This window comes from Cyclopterus lumpus, chromosome 13 (genome assembly GCF_009769545.1).
Source record: "Cyclopterus lumpus isolate fCycLum1 chromosome 13, fCycLum1.pri, whole genome shotgun sequence".
Lineage (NCBI taxonomy): Eukaryota > Metazoa > Chordata > Actinopteri > Perciformes > Cyclopteridae > Cyclopterus > Cyclopterus lumpus.
In genome coordinates, this window is record NC_046978.1 from 4,917,904 (window position 1) to 4,934,224 (window position 16,321).

The 16,321-nt window shown below is 41.1% G+C and overlaps 1 protein-coding gene across 2 annotated transcripts; it reads right to left on the bottom strand.

The window, feature by feature from the left end:
* Window positions 1–249: 249 nt before the first annotated feature.
* Window positions 250–16,113, bottom strand: ptgir (prostaglandin I2 receptor). Of its 2 annotated transcripts, none has more exons than XM_034548592.1 (3): window positions 15,735–16,113; window positions 14,560–15,580; window positions 250–806 (listed from the first exon to the last, which is right to left on the bottom strand). In XM_034548592.1, exons 2-3 carry the CDS (start codon window positions 15,403–15,405, stop codon window positions 519–521), a joined length of 1,134 nt encoding a protein of 377 aa, XP_034404483.1. In that variant the 5' UTR covers window positions 15,406–15,580; window positions 15,735–16,113; the 3' UTR covers window positions 250–518. The 2 variants fall into 2 exon arrangements, with proteins under 2 accessions (XP_034404483.1, XP_034404482.1); XM_034548591.1 differs by having other exon boundaries at window positions 14,560–15,584; window positions 15,735–16,109.
* Between the last annotated feature and the right edge of the window lie 208 nt (window positions 16,114–16,321).

Here is a 16,321-nt window from a genome sequence, read left to right on the forward strand (position 1 = left end):
CCTGATCCGATGTGAGGTCCTGGGACAGGGATGTCGTATGTCTACAGATTGTAAAGCCCTCTGAGGCAAATTTGTAATTTGTGATTTTGGGCTATAGAAAATAAACTGAATTTAATTGAATCTTCATGTTTAGTGTGACCGGCACGACTCGTCATAGATCTGTAGCTGTGACCCATCCATTAGTACAGTTACCTGGTTGTGCTTTAAAGAAAAGGCTGAGAAAAAAAGAAGAGTATATTCACTCATGCATATTGTTCATCCATATAGCTTTTACCCGAGTGCACATATTCAGATACTACAGTATATTATTCATAGGCATACATACATGATTAGTACATGATTTGATGTGTTTCCTTAAGTTACAGTGCTGTTTGTTTTATGGCACAAGGCTTCCTGCAACTTTGAAACAGTTTCTATTTCTATAGTGAGTGCATGCATCCGGGATGCAAATGTTAAAATATCATTTCACAAATGTTTTATCAGACCCGGACTCCTCCTAGCTTCCAGGTCCTGTTGGGTCACAGAGGTACACTGGAGTACATGTTTGTCTGTGGAACGGTCACGTCTGGGTTGTTGCGCTGCACGTGATTGTCAAGTGGTAAAGACAGAGAGCAGTGGGCCGTCGTCTTCACAGCTTTTCTGCTGAAACGGCAGCTCAGCAGAGAGCAAAGGTGGTTAAACACAGACTTGCGGCAGATGATGAAGACCCAGGGATCCACGATGGGGTTCAGTGCGTAGAAGCGGAAGGCTGTCAGGTTCTTTGTGTCGCCACAAAATGGATGAATGGCGTTGATAAAGCCTGCAATCTGAAGAAAGAGACACGTTAGACACAGTCTTTACTGATAATAGGTCACAAATGTGTCTAAACACCTCCGTCTAGGTCTCAGGTTACAAAGCACTGTTGGGACAACCAGCAGGGCTATCTGCCAATCATGTTGCAGCCTTGTTCTGGCGATGCAGAACTCACTTCCAGCTGCTTTGGTGAATGTAGGCTACATGCAGGGACCTGCCTCACAGTCACTGTCTAGAAGCTACTCAGCATGCACTTTGATCTGCAGTCTCAACATTCTTGCTCTCTATCCTCATCATCTATGAGGGTGAGGAGAGGTCTTCAATTCCTTCTAAACACCACCCTCCTGCAATTGTGTTCTCTGCTCAGCTAAGATGTTGCTGGTGTGTTTCTCTAGTAAATTATCAATATGTGTACTCAGGAATTTTGTCTGGACAGTAGCTTTGACACTTTTTAGATTGGTAATTTTGGTGATTTATTACTCGGAATAAGAAGCTCACATGTAAGGTAATGAGTGAAATGGTTTGGGGATATTACGTTACAAGATGAGGTCTTGGTGTTGTCTCACTTAGAGAAGGTTTTCTTTGGTGTCTTGGGTGTGATTGGTTTATGCTGCTGCCATTACAAGATTACCAGGACGATACGGAATTACACAATGGAGTTGTCGGGACTCTTGTTTTAAAACCAGATGAGAGCACATGACTGTGGCTGCGTTTCAACTTGTTGTGCTGGGCTTTACCAAACTTCAACGTCGCTCTCTTTAGACCAATAGAACATGCTCTATTTGAGTGACCAAGCCTTTTTATTTTCAGAAATATCCTGAATATAGATGCAGAAAAAGCTATATGACAAAACCACAGCTGACCTTTAAGGTAGAGCCGGCTGCAAGGCGGCCGCCCAGACAGCAGCAGCTGGCTGCCTATCTGCTTCTCTCTCATCCTGGGCTGAGGGAGAAGCAGCAGCTGGCCCAGGAAGCATGTTTGTCACCTCAGTCCTATGCTCTATCAACAATTCTCCATTTCCTCCATGAAATACCCAACAAACAGTGACCTAATTAATGTCCGGTGCTGATTGAGTGATGTTATGCATTGGTTTTAATGTCTGAAAACTAATAAGCTAGACAGAGTGTGAGGACCCAAAGGGAGCAGAGGCCAAACCAGACTACCAGAGGGGCCAGACCCGGGGCTGACTATGTCCTCCCCACTCTCATTAATGAGCTAAACTCACACGGATGTGGTCGCTCACAATCTACAGATACACCCACAAGAAAAACAGAGGAGAGGCCAATTGTGTGACTGAAAACCCAAAACAGCAGCAATCATATTATGATACTTCTGAGAAGATGTTGAGCTCAAAAAGGCAGAATAATTTAAAACCAACACCCTGGATCCGGATGGTCAACTTAGATGTGTCAGAAAGGGTAAATGTTACATAATGACCAGATGTTCTTAACTTTTTTAGTATTTGAGGTCGTGCAAAATTTGTTCAATTGCACAACCAATGTAGTCACGATTACTGTCGGATTCTCAGTGATTTATTAGGTTTAATACATTAAGGTAAAATTATTTATGTATTAAATTAGTACTCAAACAGACAAAGATTAAGACAGTATGTCCTCAGTTTCCTTTCACAGGATAACGTTTCCTGGAGACCGACAAAATATTTCACAATCCGACGGTTATTCTGTTGTTCCTCAGTTACTGCATTCATCTAATTTATGATCTGCATCAAATTGAAAATCACTCATGTTCAAGTTACATAATGAATATCTCCAGGTTTGGGTTGCACCATCTATTCATAAATCCATTACCTCATTAAGTTTGTCATTCAGTTCTTAGAATAGATCTATTTGCCAGGATATCAGCACAATATAAAAGGCAGTGGATACAAATAAATGCTTTAAAAGCCTCAGAAATAATTGTGAAATATGTCCGTAATTGGACCTTAACCTCTTTTACTATAAGAATCACATCATTAACTGTCTTAGTCATGCACGAAGACAGAGACTTAATGCTGGCAACAATTTGTTATTTGAAGTAATAGTTGAAGTAAATATTAATCTTAGGCATACTGGCATACAACACACTAACAAACACAAAGACAAATGCCTGGTGCTCAACGCGCAGATATCGGACACTTAATTCATCATGCGGTGTTGCCAGAAACATTTCAAACAGACATGCATTCTCATACGCTCTGCCATTTTCTTCGCCCTTTTGCTCCGCATGACCACCCTCACCCTCGCTTCCACTGCTGCATGACACCCGGCCTCTTATGGTCCTCCTGACAAACCTGAAGCCACAAATCACGAGCCGTCCTCTCCGAGCACTCCAAGATGTGGGGCCCAAAACTGATGAGATGTCAGGCTCTCCTTAAACAGGCGTACATTAATGTATCAGTCTGTGGTTAAAAAGCAGCCTAGAAACCGTACACGGCTGCCGAGGATCAGGGTGATTATTCAGGAGAACAGAGAATCATGACGGTGCAGAAAGGAACATACCGTGAGCGTGCTCATAGACAAATCCAGGAAAAGCTAATTCCTTTGCCCATGTACTGTATACAGCTGCATACATGGCATCTGGATGTTGTACACGCGCAAACACATTCATTTATCACCACCATCCACTGATCTGCAATTTCTACCTGAACTTATGTCTAAATCATGTCAAAGATGGAATGCTATTTTGGTTGTGAAGATATTTTGTTTTAATTCGTACTGGGATGTTCTGATGACTGAGAATCTTCAAGCTGTGTTCGTAAATGGGTACATCCTGGGAGAGTCACATCATAGGATGTTAGTTGGAGTTAATGATTGCTTTGTCTTTCCCCGCATAATGGACTCCACGACCCATTATTTTCCATCTCATGGTCCTGGAGGACTCTTCCCAACTCCTTCTTCCTGATCCTGTTTCACTGCGGGATCATTACACCGGGATGAGAGGAGGCAGCGCAGAGATTACAGGCCTTTCAGAACGGACTGTTTACAGCAGTGAGCCAGGGGGGAAAGAGAGAGAAATGCTACAGTGCTACACTGGTCTTTAAAGGAGTAGTTCAACATTTTGGGAAACATGCTTGATTGCTATCAATCTCATGTGTGATTTGATTGTCCACCTGGAGCCAGTGGAAACATTCTGTAAACACAGCTTGTCGACTCTTTCCCAGCTAGATGTCCTCCTCACTGTTTCAGATTGATTCAGTCACAAACCTTTTTGTTTTTGGTGTATCTATCAAGGAAATAGGTGATTACAGGATTAGGGGATTCATAAGGCATAATGTGTCATCTAAAACTATATATACGGCCTGGCCATGACAACAAGACTTCAGGAGGGTGCATACATTCGCTTCACCCAGCTGGAGGAAATAGTCACAGCATGTAATTTGTCCTAAAATCACATGAGGTGTTGGTTAAACAAACAAAGTCTAGCATATTAACCATTAGGCTTGAACAGTGATGGGAGGCGTACTAACGGTTTCCTCTTGCTGAAAGCCTTAACGAGGCTTCACACATCCTCTTCTTAATGTAGAGGCATGAGATTCATACCAATGCTTTCATTTCATTCTTGGGAAAAAGGCAGATGAGTATGAGACAAGAGCAGTTTACCAAAGGTGTGTGAAACTAACTACTGTTTCAGTTTTGAGCCTTTGAGTGACATACAGAGTTCTCGCTTCTCATTTCAAACTTCAGCAAAGTTAATTCAAAGTTAAGACCAGAGAACACAAATTAAAAAAAATCTTTGAACACACACACACACAGTCTGTATATCTGTTTGGCATTTTGTTCCTGCTTGTCGCAGTTGTCTAATAAAGTGCACGTTAAGTATATTCATTTGCTTTTAATTAAAATAATACATCAAATCATAGAGTAAAACCTGTTTTGCGTGGAAATTGATAAAATATGTCACCAGTGTTAATAGGGAGTCGGTAAAGAAACTCTGCAAGTTATCTTCTCTGCGCACAAGTCACCCAGAAATGTGGAGACGACATTGCTGATAGTTCAACAGTATGTGCACTTGCCAAAGAAACATAATTTGTCACGGTCAGCCATGGTTCTTGTTTGACGTTGCGCACCAGAAGTTGGAAGCTTGGTTTGTTGTCTGGAACGCAGCATTGGTGTTTCTACACCGACGGTTTTACTGTTAGGAAGTGTCTGGTGTCATCTGAGACACAGTAAAAGATACAGAGAGGAAGAAAAAGTGTAATGTGTAAATGTAATCACTTCGTCTCCTCAAGCTTTGTTTATTTACTTTTACAACACAGAAACAAATCTCTAACCCGAACATATTAAAGTTTTTCAGTAACATTTCACCAGCATCATGTTAAATGGACTTCAGGGAGAAAACAGGCAAGATATAAAAGTGCAAGATATATGTGTATATATATATATATATATATATATATATGTTTTATTTACACACAGAGTTGCATTCTGCCATACATCATGAATCTTGTCTTCCTCAGTTTGGGAAAAGAAAGTATAATATATATGATACAGCCTTTATGTCTTCAGAATCTACAAGTATCACCCTTTCTTTTTCCTGAGTGATGTAAGAAGAAGAACTTAGTACAAACTTAAAGAGTATGTCAAACACATGTGGGAAGCTGTAGTTTGTTACAATACTGCTTGACAACTGATGAAAAACTGCTGACAAAAAACAAACAAAACGCAGCAACACCAAAGAGGAAGTGGAACTGAGAAAACCCAACTCAACCTTTGGTGAAGTGAAATATGAGGTGGGCTGATATGTGTCACTATACGAGAAGAGTAGGTCGACAATGTTGCGAAACCTTGTCGCTGTTGCAACATGCAGGAGACTCAACAGGCGCTTGCCGCAGTTCCTCTTTGACAGAGATTAAGCGGTGAGAACCGAATGCTGCTTACACTGCACGTGCTAGATGGGATGTGTTGATGATGCCATGTATGCACTTCGTGGCTGATTATCTTTTCAGAGTCGTGTACTTTGTGATGTAATGAAAAAAATACTTTTGTGTGCTTGTTGTCAACTTAAACTTGTTCTTCTCGATTAGATATATCTTCATCTCACTTTTCTCATTCCAGGCCATGTTCACACTTCATGGTCTCATTCGCCAGCAGTTGAGCACAACTAAGCTTCTGAAATTGTGTCTTTTATTTTCATTGGCAACGATTCACTTGAAATCCTTTGGTTGCAAGTTTATTCATCCCTATTGGTTGATTGTCAATTTATTTTTTATCTATAGCAAGATAATTTGGCAACAATAATATCAACAACCTGTAACAATGAGAACAGGACATTCAAACTCATGTTGAGCTACTTGACTTTATCTATAGAATAGTTCTGGGAAGTTCTGGGAAATATGATAACATTATTATGTTGGGCTCGTTGGTAAATATATGTGAAATAGTTACTTTAAATACCTCTAAACTACTTAATTGGACGTGAAAACAAAGCTTAATGTATTCATATACATACATATGCTAAACGATATATGTAGCTCTTTGGGTTGAAACAAGGTAATTTCGTGTCATCTCAGGGTGGAGTGTTATAAGACTGACACTTTTATAGTGGCTCTACTCTTTGTTTACTATTCAGTTTCATTGAATTTCAGATCTTTTTCTTTGGCATTCAAGCAACGCTAACTGAATACAGACTAACCGGACAAATAATCAGCAGCACATTACACGCATTTTATGACTTTCCCAAGTTCATGTGTCCCACACAGCTGTTAAGAGTTTCATTTGGGTTTGGGGATTTATAAAACAAATGTGTTTTAAGCTTCAATTAACTAATATGAGGGGAAATGACAGCAATATTACAACATTGATTTTGGTGCAGTAATGTGTGCTGCAGCAATGCCAATGTTTAGTAACACCACCTGCTGCATAACGGTGTAGATTTGAATGTTACTATACATATTCATCTTGTAAATGTTTTTTTGCGACTTTGCATAATTCATACGGTGTACTACAAATAAGTTTCCTCTTCATGCTGCTAATGTGAATTAAGGACTACCCCAAAAGCACTTCCATGAAAAAACAATGTTTTGTTTCAATGTCCTTTCAGGGACTGCCTATTGATCCAGCACATTATTCTAAGACCACCAATAGTCCAAAAACTGGCCCATTGGATCGAAAGCTTATTTATCTGACAGAACGTTATCCACAAAACAAGCAGGGCTTTTGCACAGAAAAATACAAACTCTGCCTGCAACAAACACAAGCATTATGCATTATCTAATTAGTATGCAGCATCTACCAGAAATCTTCTTGGTTTGGGCAACAAGACTACTCGGTTAAGTTTTGGAAAAGATCATGGTTTGGGTTCAAATAGACCAGTTCTGGAAGGAAGTCCTGAAGGCGTAAACGTGACCCTGGAAGATCAGGTGACACCTTCTGCATAATGATGCCACCGGCATTCTGCCACTTGCAGGCTTTGGGTCTAATGGGACATTTTTCGGACTACTGGCGATTCATAATAATGGGCTGCAGGATCAGTGGTATGGCGTTGTCCTTCCAAACATTTACCTATTCCCACATCAGATTACAAGACATTGAAAATATAACAGGACAAAGCAAATCAGTAAAATGTCAAACTACTTATTATTTTGCAAGTAGACGACTCACATACAGCCGTCTCGATTAACTTCAGATTTGATCTTACTGAACAAAAACTAGCTCCCGGTAAAGAAATACGATAAAAAAACAAAAAGAAAAAAGTTTATTTCAATGCACAAATGCATCCAGTTTCAATATACAAGTGTTTCAATAAACACTGTTTCTCTTTCTGAAAATATATCCTTTCATTATCACAAAATACCTCACCAAGCCTAAAGTTCACACTTTACCAATTGGTTTGTTTTTTCCCCAAATAAACACATTTCTAATCAGCCTGCTTTCTTCCTATTCCATAACAGAGCTATACATATAAACTGACTTAAAATAACTCATCTGGGGACAGCATCATTGTATTATCATCCAATCACCAAGCTTTTGCGCCAGTGAGGGGAATTTATTCCCATCAAATCAAGTATATGTCATGGCCACTGGGGCCTTAAAGTCCCAAACCACAGTCTTTACTGGCTGCCTGGTTGCAATTATCTTGTTGAAATTGTTTTGTCCCAGTTGTCCTAGAGCTCATAGGGAAGGGAGAAAATGTTTTATGTGCGGCACAAAAAACATTTTGGGCAGATGGCTCAAACGATAATGGTGCCTGTTCCCAGAATTGAAAACAACTGACTGAAATATTGGATGACTGGACCAATAACATCCATACTTCCTTTTATCTGTGTCCTCGTTACACTAAAAGATGTAATAGTTTCCATGAAATCACATGGGTGAATTCCTATGTTGTGCGTTTTCCCTCTTGACATCTTAATAAAGCTGATTCTCCAGTGGTTTGTTATATCAAACTTTCAATGTGGATATTCAACATTTTCCAAATGTGCACATCCCTCAGCACAACAACAGAAGATCACCACCTTCTGTCTCTTGGGGTTTATTTGATGTGAGGGCGTTTATTAGGCCAGATATCTCCTGAGACTGCAGGCAGGGTGGAGCATGAAACAATAATTCTTTTGTTCTCTGTGTACCAACATTCTTTTAAAGACATCATTATTAAGTTAACACCAAGGTTGCTTTCGGTTTGCCGGTTATATGTTGGATCCGGTTTGCAGTTGACAACATACCTGGATTTCTTCCAGCTCCCCACATCTTTATGGAGATTTACAATCAGGTTCAGGTTCCATTCTTTGAACTATAGAACTTACCAAGGCATATATTTGTTGAAGAAAAAAACTTTTACACAAACATTTTACAGTGTGTCTGATCCTCCTGAAATATATATATCTGAAGTTGCTGATATTGATATATATATATATATATATATATATATATATATATAGAGTGTGACAAACAAATCCTGGTTTTGATGGTCTATATTGCATATAAACAAACAATTTAAAAAAAACATAAACAAAGATGATGCTGATGACGATGACAAATAGACCTTGTTCTGAGAAAGCGCTTGTGTACTTTCATCCATCTTTGTCTCATCTCAGTGTTCGCTCACCATTTTTACTTACACTAGTAAAATTGACAGCAGTCATCAACCACACAGCTACTCACATCCTCAGAGTCATAGCATGTGTCATATCAGAGAGAAAACTGGGAACGATAATGTTCCTTCTCATGCTTACAAAACACAAATATTAAATTATGTTTGATTGAAATGTGGTACACAAATTATCTTAATCTGGTCATAAAAGAAGAGTTGGGTCAAGTAAATAACTGAAATAGCCGTATGTACAGTACCTCAGATAAAACCAACTCCTCAACCACGGTTGCCTGCCCACTCTTCAGTCAGCATGAGTGACTAAACACCAAGTCTGGAGACAGCTATCGATTGGAGAAGATTTACTCTGGGCTGACCCCTGTTCATCTCCTAAAGAAGCAAACTAGGCCCACAACCAATAACATTTGCTAAGATCAATACACTTTATTATTTGGTCAATGTAATACAAGGTTAGATGAGGGCACTAAAAGGATTGGAGAAGTAGATCCTACAGGGAAAAGTAGAATGTATTCATGCATTTCATGGTCCCATATCAACTTAAACCGTCTGTTGTTCAGACCTGGACCGACCAGTTTCCACACATATTGCAAATTGCACATTTGTTGCCAACACTTCTTGGCTTATGTTTTAAAAAATTTTTTTGTCAAAGTGTAAATGCAGTTTAAAGAAATATTTGGGGCCAGTTTTTCTATTTTCCATCATGTATTTATCAAAATATCGGACGACATGCAATACGCCCAATATTGACACACAACGGATTTATCAAGGATACCGTATAAGATTTTTAACAATGGCATCTTTTTTTCTTTCAAGGGCTTGTTATTTAAAAAGGGATATTGAGAGTTAAGCAGTTCGAGGGAACAATACAATTTTTTGTGACTCTGGCCATAACTATAACTAAAGAAATACACATCCTGGAACTGGCACCTCTACTGTTTTGTATCTCTGATCTTCTCTCCACATCTGTCTTTACTCTCTTTTCATCATCCTGTGCCTCAGCCATTACAAATCTCTTCAACACCTGCTCTCAGAGCTCTAATTGTCCAACTAAAACCTAAGGCCATGTTCTTCAGGCCATGTTCTTCAGCAACCACACATATAAAGGGGTTCAACCTATTTACCTCTGGGTTCTTTATTATATTTGCTTTCCACTTTCTCCTGTATGGCTCAAACCGAGAAATACACGACAACAAACCAGGATAAAACATGAAGGGCGGGACTAGCAAGCCTTGTGACTACTGTAATAGGATCACATGTGTTCTCGTATATAAAGTGTGTGTGTATGTTGTGCATGTCAAAATGGAGGTTGAGGCGTACATCCACTAAGAAAGGGAATCCTCATTGTTTAGCCCACAAAAGGCAGCTGCTGGTTGCAGAGCATCATCTTTCATCATAGAATAGCTCACAGTGAGATTGATCTCCCAGCAGCACCTGGAGCACATCAAGCACAAAGCTGGCTCGTATCTCCATGCGTGTCTCTACATCTTGAACTGAGCCACTCCCATGTCTCAAAATGATGCAAAGGTCATGGAACACCACCCTGCCGTCACAAATAGTTCCCCCATTATTTACACATCTTGTGCTGTTTGTTGCACAAGGAGACTCATCCGATACCTCAGGCAAGCGTTACAGAAATTTTAGCTTAGAGTAATCTTGAATGAGTCTCGATTTGGGGACTTTCCCTCTTTGTCCACACTGATTTACTGATTGTGGATGTTGGCAGTCAGTCATCCTGCATATTTCCAAGGGGATATCGGCCTGTCGGTGGACTTTACAGCTCCTAGTTGCTCCTAACTATTCTAAGGCTGATTCAGCTGTATGCTTATGGTCCTATGGGCAAATTGACTAAAACATGTATCCAATATTTTAGTTGTGTTAAAGCAGGCTAGAATAATGTTGTATGACTCAGTTAACTCAGTCAATTCAGTTGCAGGGTCCTTTAATAACATGTTGCTTCTTTTTCCTTCTGCCCAGTCTGCCAGACAACCCAGATTTATGAGATGTTGTACCGATTCCTGGAGGCACAACACCCTGTGACTGTATATGTGTCAGAGCAGCTGTTTGTCATCAGCCCTCTGGCACAGTTTGCTTAGAGCTATGGGAAGTGGTTTGGTATTTCCATTTTTCATCTCCCAAATTCCACAACTTACTGTGATCTTGTGAACCCCCAAGACGTATTATTCCTTTGCAGTTCAATCTTCATGTGGTAACCAGGGTGAGAAAGAGGGATTTGGAGCTTGAGGGAAAACATGCAATGCAATTCTCAGATTGACATTAAAGTCATTTGTGCACTTAATTAAACATGGATGTAAACAGGGCGGGTTTAAAATTATTCCAAACTAGAATTACCACCTCGGGGTATCGCCGACGTGGAGGTGTGAAAATCTAATCTTGAGAAACAATGAATGTAAACCAAACTTTCAATTCTTCACTGTTTCCAACTTCCCGACTTCTAGTATACCATTTATCACTTAACTTCACCTTAATGATTACAGCAGTGGTTCCCAAAGTGGGGGACGCGACCCCTAGGGGGGGCGCGGTGGTACTACAGGGGGGGTCGCGGCTTCCATCACCAACCCACACACACAGACGCACACATACACCGGTAAAACAATATAAAATAACCGACGTGACATGCACTGTGTTCCAACCACGCCACCAGAGCGGCTCATGTCACAGACCGACTGTGGCAAAACCAGCGAGAGCGAGAGCGAGAGAGACACACAGCGACACAGAGCGAGAAAGATACCGAGCGACAATGTTCCTATATCATCAAAGGGGGTCTTGACAGAAAAAGTTTGGGAACCACTGGATTACAGGATCAAGTATTTTCTGGTAGTTTAAATCATCTCATTAAAGCTGCTATGTTGACTCTTAGAATACTTTCAACAGCACAGTGAGGTAAAATGTAGTTCATGGATCGTTGTTGCACTTCCTGTCCTAACCTTACCCACAATTCAGCAAGAGTCTGCTGACTAAGACAGAGACACGGCAGCTACGCTAATGGAAACCTTTTATCATTAATTCAAAGCATTGAAATCCATCTCACAGTGCTGCGCTGTATTTAAGTTGCTACAGTAACCTAAAACATAACCTGCCTATATACTGTATGTAATTTTTTTTGGTCTGAACTATTCATTCACAAGATAAAAAGGTGACATTTTCAGCTAAAACTACTGGCAAATAGTTTGTGATATGAGTGCAGCACAGTTATTGACTCTATAGCATATGGACCCCAGGAAGCCTGTATGGTTCCCATGGGAACAGGGAGGAGGAGATATTGGTGATTGTCATGCTATTAGTCTGTACCCGTCGCCTGCAGGACACAGCTTTGATCCTTTATAAACTAAAGATGACAAGACAGAGGGAAGAAAGGCCGATTGGAGGAGAGTTAATTTCCCAGAGGAAAATCTTCTGTCAAGAATCTGGAAATACTGACCTGAAATAAACATGAATCACATGAAAAATGCATGGCAGCATGATGAACTTTAAAGCTAATGCATTTTTCATTATCTTTTTTTCCATTAACTGATTGCTAGATGATGGATTGATCATTTACAATGGTGAGAAGCAAATTATCATATTTAAAACGCTGAAACCATCAAATGTTTTGCATTTGTGCTCGAGATATAAATGGCTAACTTTATTTTAATAAATGTACGCCTTCAGCACCATTTACTAGGGGTTTAAATACAAAGTTTCACGGGCTTGATTTGATTCCATTCAGGGGCCTGCGATGGAAAGACGATAGACAATATCGTGTGCCCCTTTAACACAAGCAGTTACATCTATATCAACGCACATAAAGTAACTGAAATATAATTAGACTATTATATTTGACTGGGCCCTGGAGGAAGGAGGTGCACTGACATAAGTAGTGATGGAAGAGCCATGGGAATTTTAAAATAAAAAAAGGTGTATGTCACGATAATATTGGATCATCTAAACTGTGTAATATCCTTGCTTTTATTGATGTTGATTTTATTGTCAATTTGGTGGCGTCACCTTACATAATGTAGCTCTCACAGTATTTAAGGTCACTGGGAGAGGAGGCTTTGAATCCCATCCTAAAGCTGGAGATGGATCTTTTCTATGGCAGTACATCGTACTAACAATGTGTCAATAGTCAACAAACCATGATGGACCTCATGTTTCACGCGACATCAAACAAATCATACGTTATTTCACAGAACAGCAGCAGTGATAACATTCATCACATCACGTTCTATTGGTTAATGGCACCTTATCTGCTTCTGCTGTCTACTGCAATTGCACTGTGGGTGCGCTTGAGGTTTAAATGAGTGGGAAGTGATATGACATAAGGCCAGGGCTGTGGACTGACAAGCCTGGGAAGCTGGTGTGATTCAGGTAACAGTGAACAGTACAAACATTCACAGCCAACAACCACCTCCAAAAAAAGAATGATCTCTTTTCTGAGAAACACACAACTGATCGTCACAATTTCTCTAATTCACAAACACTTTTGTCTCCTGAATAATGCATAACCTTGCTGGTCCTCATAATTTTTTGTCCATCTCAGCAAATACAAGATCTCGCAACTTGATCTGTAAATGAAAAGTCTGCAACATTATTCAGTTCTCTGATTCTACCACATTTCACACACACACACACACACACACACGCGCACACACGCACACGCGCACGCACACACGCACACGCTGAGATGACGCATAAATCACTAAGTACTTAACAGGGTATTGTATTATTCAGAATGACATACTACTGATCATGCTTGTGACGTTTGAATATTGATTAGTAGGGTTGTAAAGGAATTCAAATCAATTTAGACAACAAAGGGGTACTTTTAGAAGAGAACTATGGATGGCCATTGAGGAAGCAGGTCCTGGTGAAAACACAGTACACTTAACAAGGGGTGAAGTCAAGGTGTCAGTTTCTTGAAGTCTGACTCAAAGTCTTGAAAAGTGTGCATCATCATACTGTTCATTCCTCCGGGCCCTGCATGCACCGTGGGTTACATAAACCTGCAGGCCAAGAGTTACTAAACCATCCAGATGCAGACGGTGAGTAGTTGGTGAACACTTTTTACTGCTTCCTGTAAACTACCTGATCATCAGACCACCGCTGGTACCAGGCTAACAGCAATATATGAAAGCAGGACTGCCTTTATAATAAATCCACCATTAATTGCATCCTCCAGCTGTTTTTTATCTCCCAAACTTGACTTTCCTCAGTACCTCTGGCTCATGGGCAACCACATAGCTTTGCTCTCTGGGAAGGGCAAGGCCAGACCAGTCCTCCAGGGTTGTCAGGTTTAGCACACTCCTTTCAAACAAGCACAGATATGGAGCCAAGTAGACACACATGCCTTGTGTGGCGAAGGCTGCACTCTCAGGCACACCTTTTATCAGTTGGATCAACCAGCAGAGCATAGCACAACCGCTTGGGAGACACCAACAGGGCACGCAAACACACACCACTGCAACAAAAACATCAAGGATATGCATGCTGAGCTTTCTATAGAAATAAAGTTTATAGTATGAGGGGATATATTTTAGGAGAAACTCTTTATACTGGAAACTCTTTACCGTCAGTGTGCAGATGTACATTCAGTCAGGGAGACGTGTTGATAACAATAACGAAAACTCCCTTTCTTTGTTTCCGTTTCTGTAAAATGCTATCATGATTCAGCGATAAAAACGGACACAATTGTTGATAACGAACCCCAAAATGGAAACTCACAGTGAGTGGCAGCGAGCAGACCACAAAGATGACAGTGATGAGCGCCAGCAGCACCAGGTGGTCCATCTCCTCTTCTCCCTTTACGAACCAGGCCAGGCTCAGCCTCCTTCTCCTCCCCGTCGTCCCACTCGAGCCCCGCCGCATCATCTGGCTCCGGTGCATCTGGCACAAGCTGACAATCACTGAACCGTTGCACACGAACACAGCAACTATCAGCAGTGCCATGAGGGAGGAGTAGGAGAGAGAGAAGGCCAGCACCAAACTGGCCTGTTCATCCCCTGCTGCATCCATGTCGATGAAGCACCACGTGCCAGGACAGTACTGTCTGAATTTGCCATAGCCGATGTATGGCAGCAGACAGAAGGCCAAAGAAAACAGGTAAATAAAGAAAAGAGTTAATTTGGCAAACCTGCGGCGGATGTGTACAGAGTAAAAATAAGGGTGGCTGATGGCCAGGCAGCGCTCCACGGCCATGGCACACAGGATGAGCGTTGGCGCCAGGCCAAAGAAACTCATGGCAAAGCCAAAGAGGTTGCACAGGCCCTCGCCGCCCAGACTTATTAGGGACATGTTGTAGGTGTAGCAGATGAACACAGGTGGGCTGAGGAGGCAAGTGCCCAGCAGGTCGGTGAGGGCCAGGCCGGTCACCAGGATGCAGAAGATTGAAGACCTGGAGCGATGCTCCTTCCGGTGCACCCCGAGGATGAAGAGAGCCAGCAGGTTTCCAACCATGGCAGCCATAAACATGATGATGCTTGTTGCTGGCTTGCCATCTCCATTCACTATGAGAGTGTCATTGCAGGTGGTATTGTGACAGGATTCGTTTGAAACCATGTTTTTGTTCATGTTTAACTCACAGTGAAGAAATATGCCAGCTCAATGGGGCATAAATAAGGAATTCACACACAACAAATCCTGAACTCTGCACCATCATTTGGCAACACAGAAGGCATGGGTGTAAGCCAAGTCCCATAATGATGCGTAGACTAAAGACGTGGTTCTCTGCAGACCGTTTTGCAATCTTTCTGCGAAAGAAAAAAAAAACCCAAGAAAAAAAAGTTGCCGAGTGCTTTCTTTAAAAAATGTTAACATGATGCCATGTTAACATTTTTTTTTTTTTCTACAGCTGAATACTTCTTTAATAATCATAATTGCAGTGACAAATAATCACTTACCTTTCACCTGCTCTGGCGGAGAGAAGCGATACTAAGGCGTTTAAAAGTAACGAGCCTGCTCCTTCTTCTTCTTCTTCATCGTATTCAGGCTCCTACTTTGTACACGATTTAGCCGAGACGGAGTTTAAAAGTGCCGCTGTCGGTATCGTGTCGGCGGTACTGAACTCACGGGACGGAGAGAGAAACTAAATGAGATCCGCTTCCTTTCTCCTTCTGTCTCTCTGCGCACCTCCCAGTCGGGTTCGGATCGATGTAAAGTCCCACCCACTGAGCCGGGGCAGCGAAACGCGCTGCAGACATTATTCAAAAGGCAATTTAAGATCAATAAACAGGTGAACATCTTAAAGAATACACTTCTTTATGCCGACTATCAATCAGAATGAACCGTTTGTGCAGTCATTTCCGTCCTTGATTCAAGGAAGTGTGCTCATGCATTACATGAACACTCTTAGCCAAAATCAATTTGTTTCCCCTCAAGTTTAGATAAAACCTAAACATATAACTTTAAAAGTAAACTATCAGAGACTTGTATTGCAGTATATGCAATGGCCAACAGGCAGAAATAAATCACAGACCAATCCACTGAA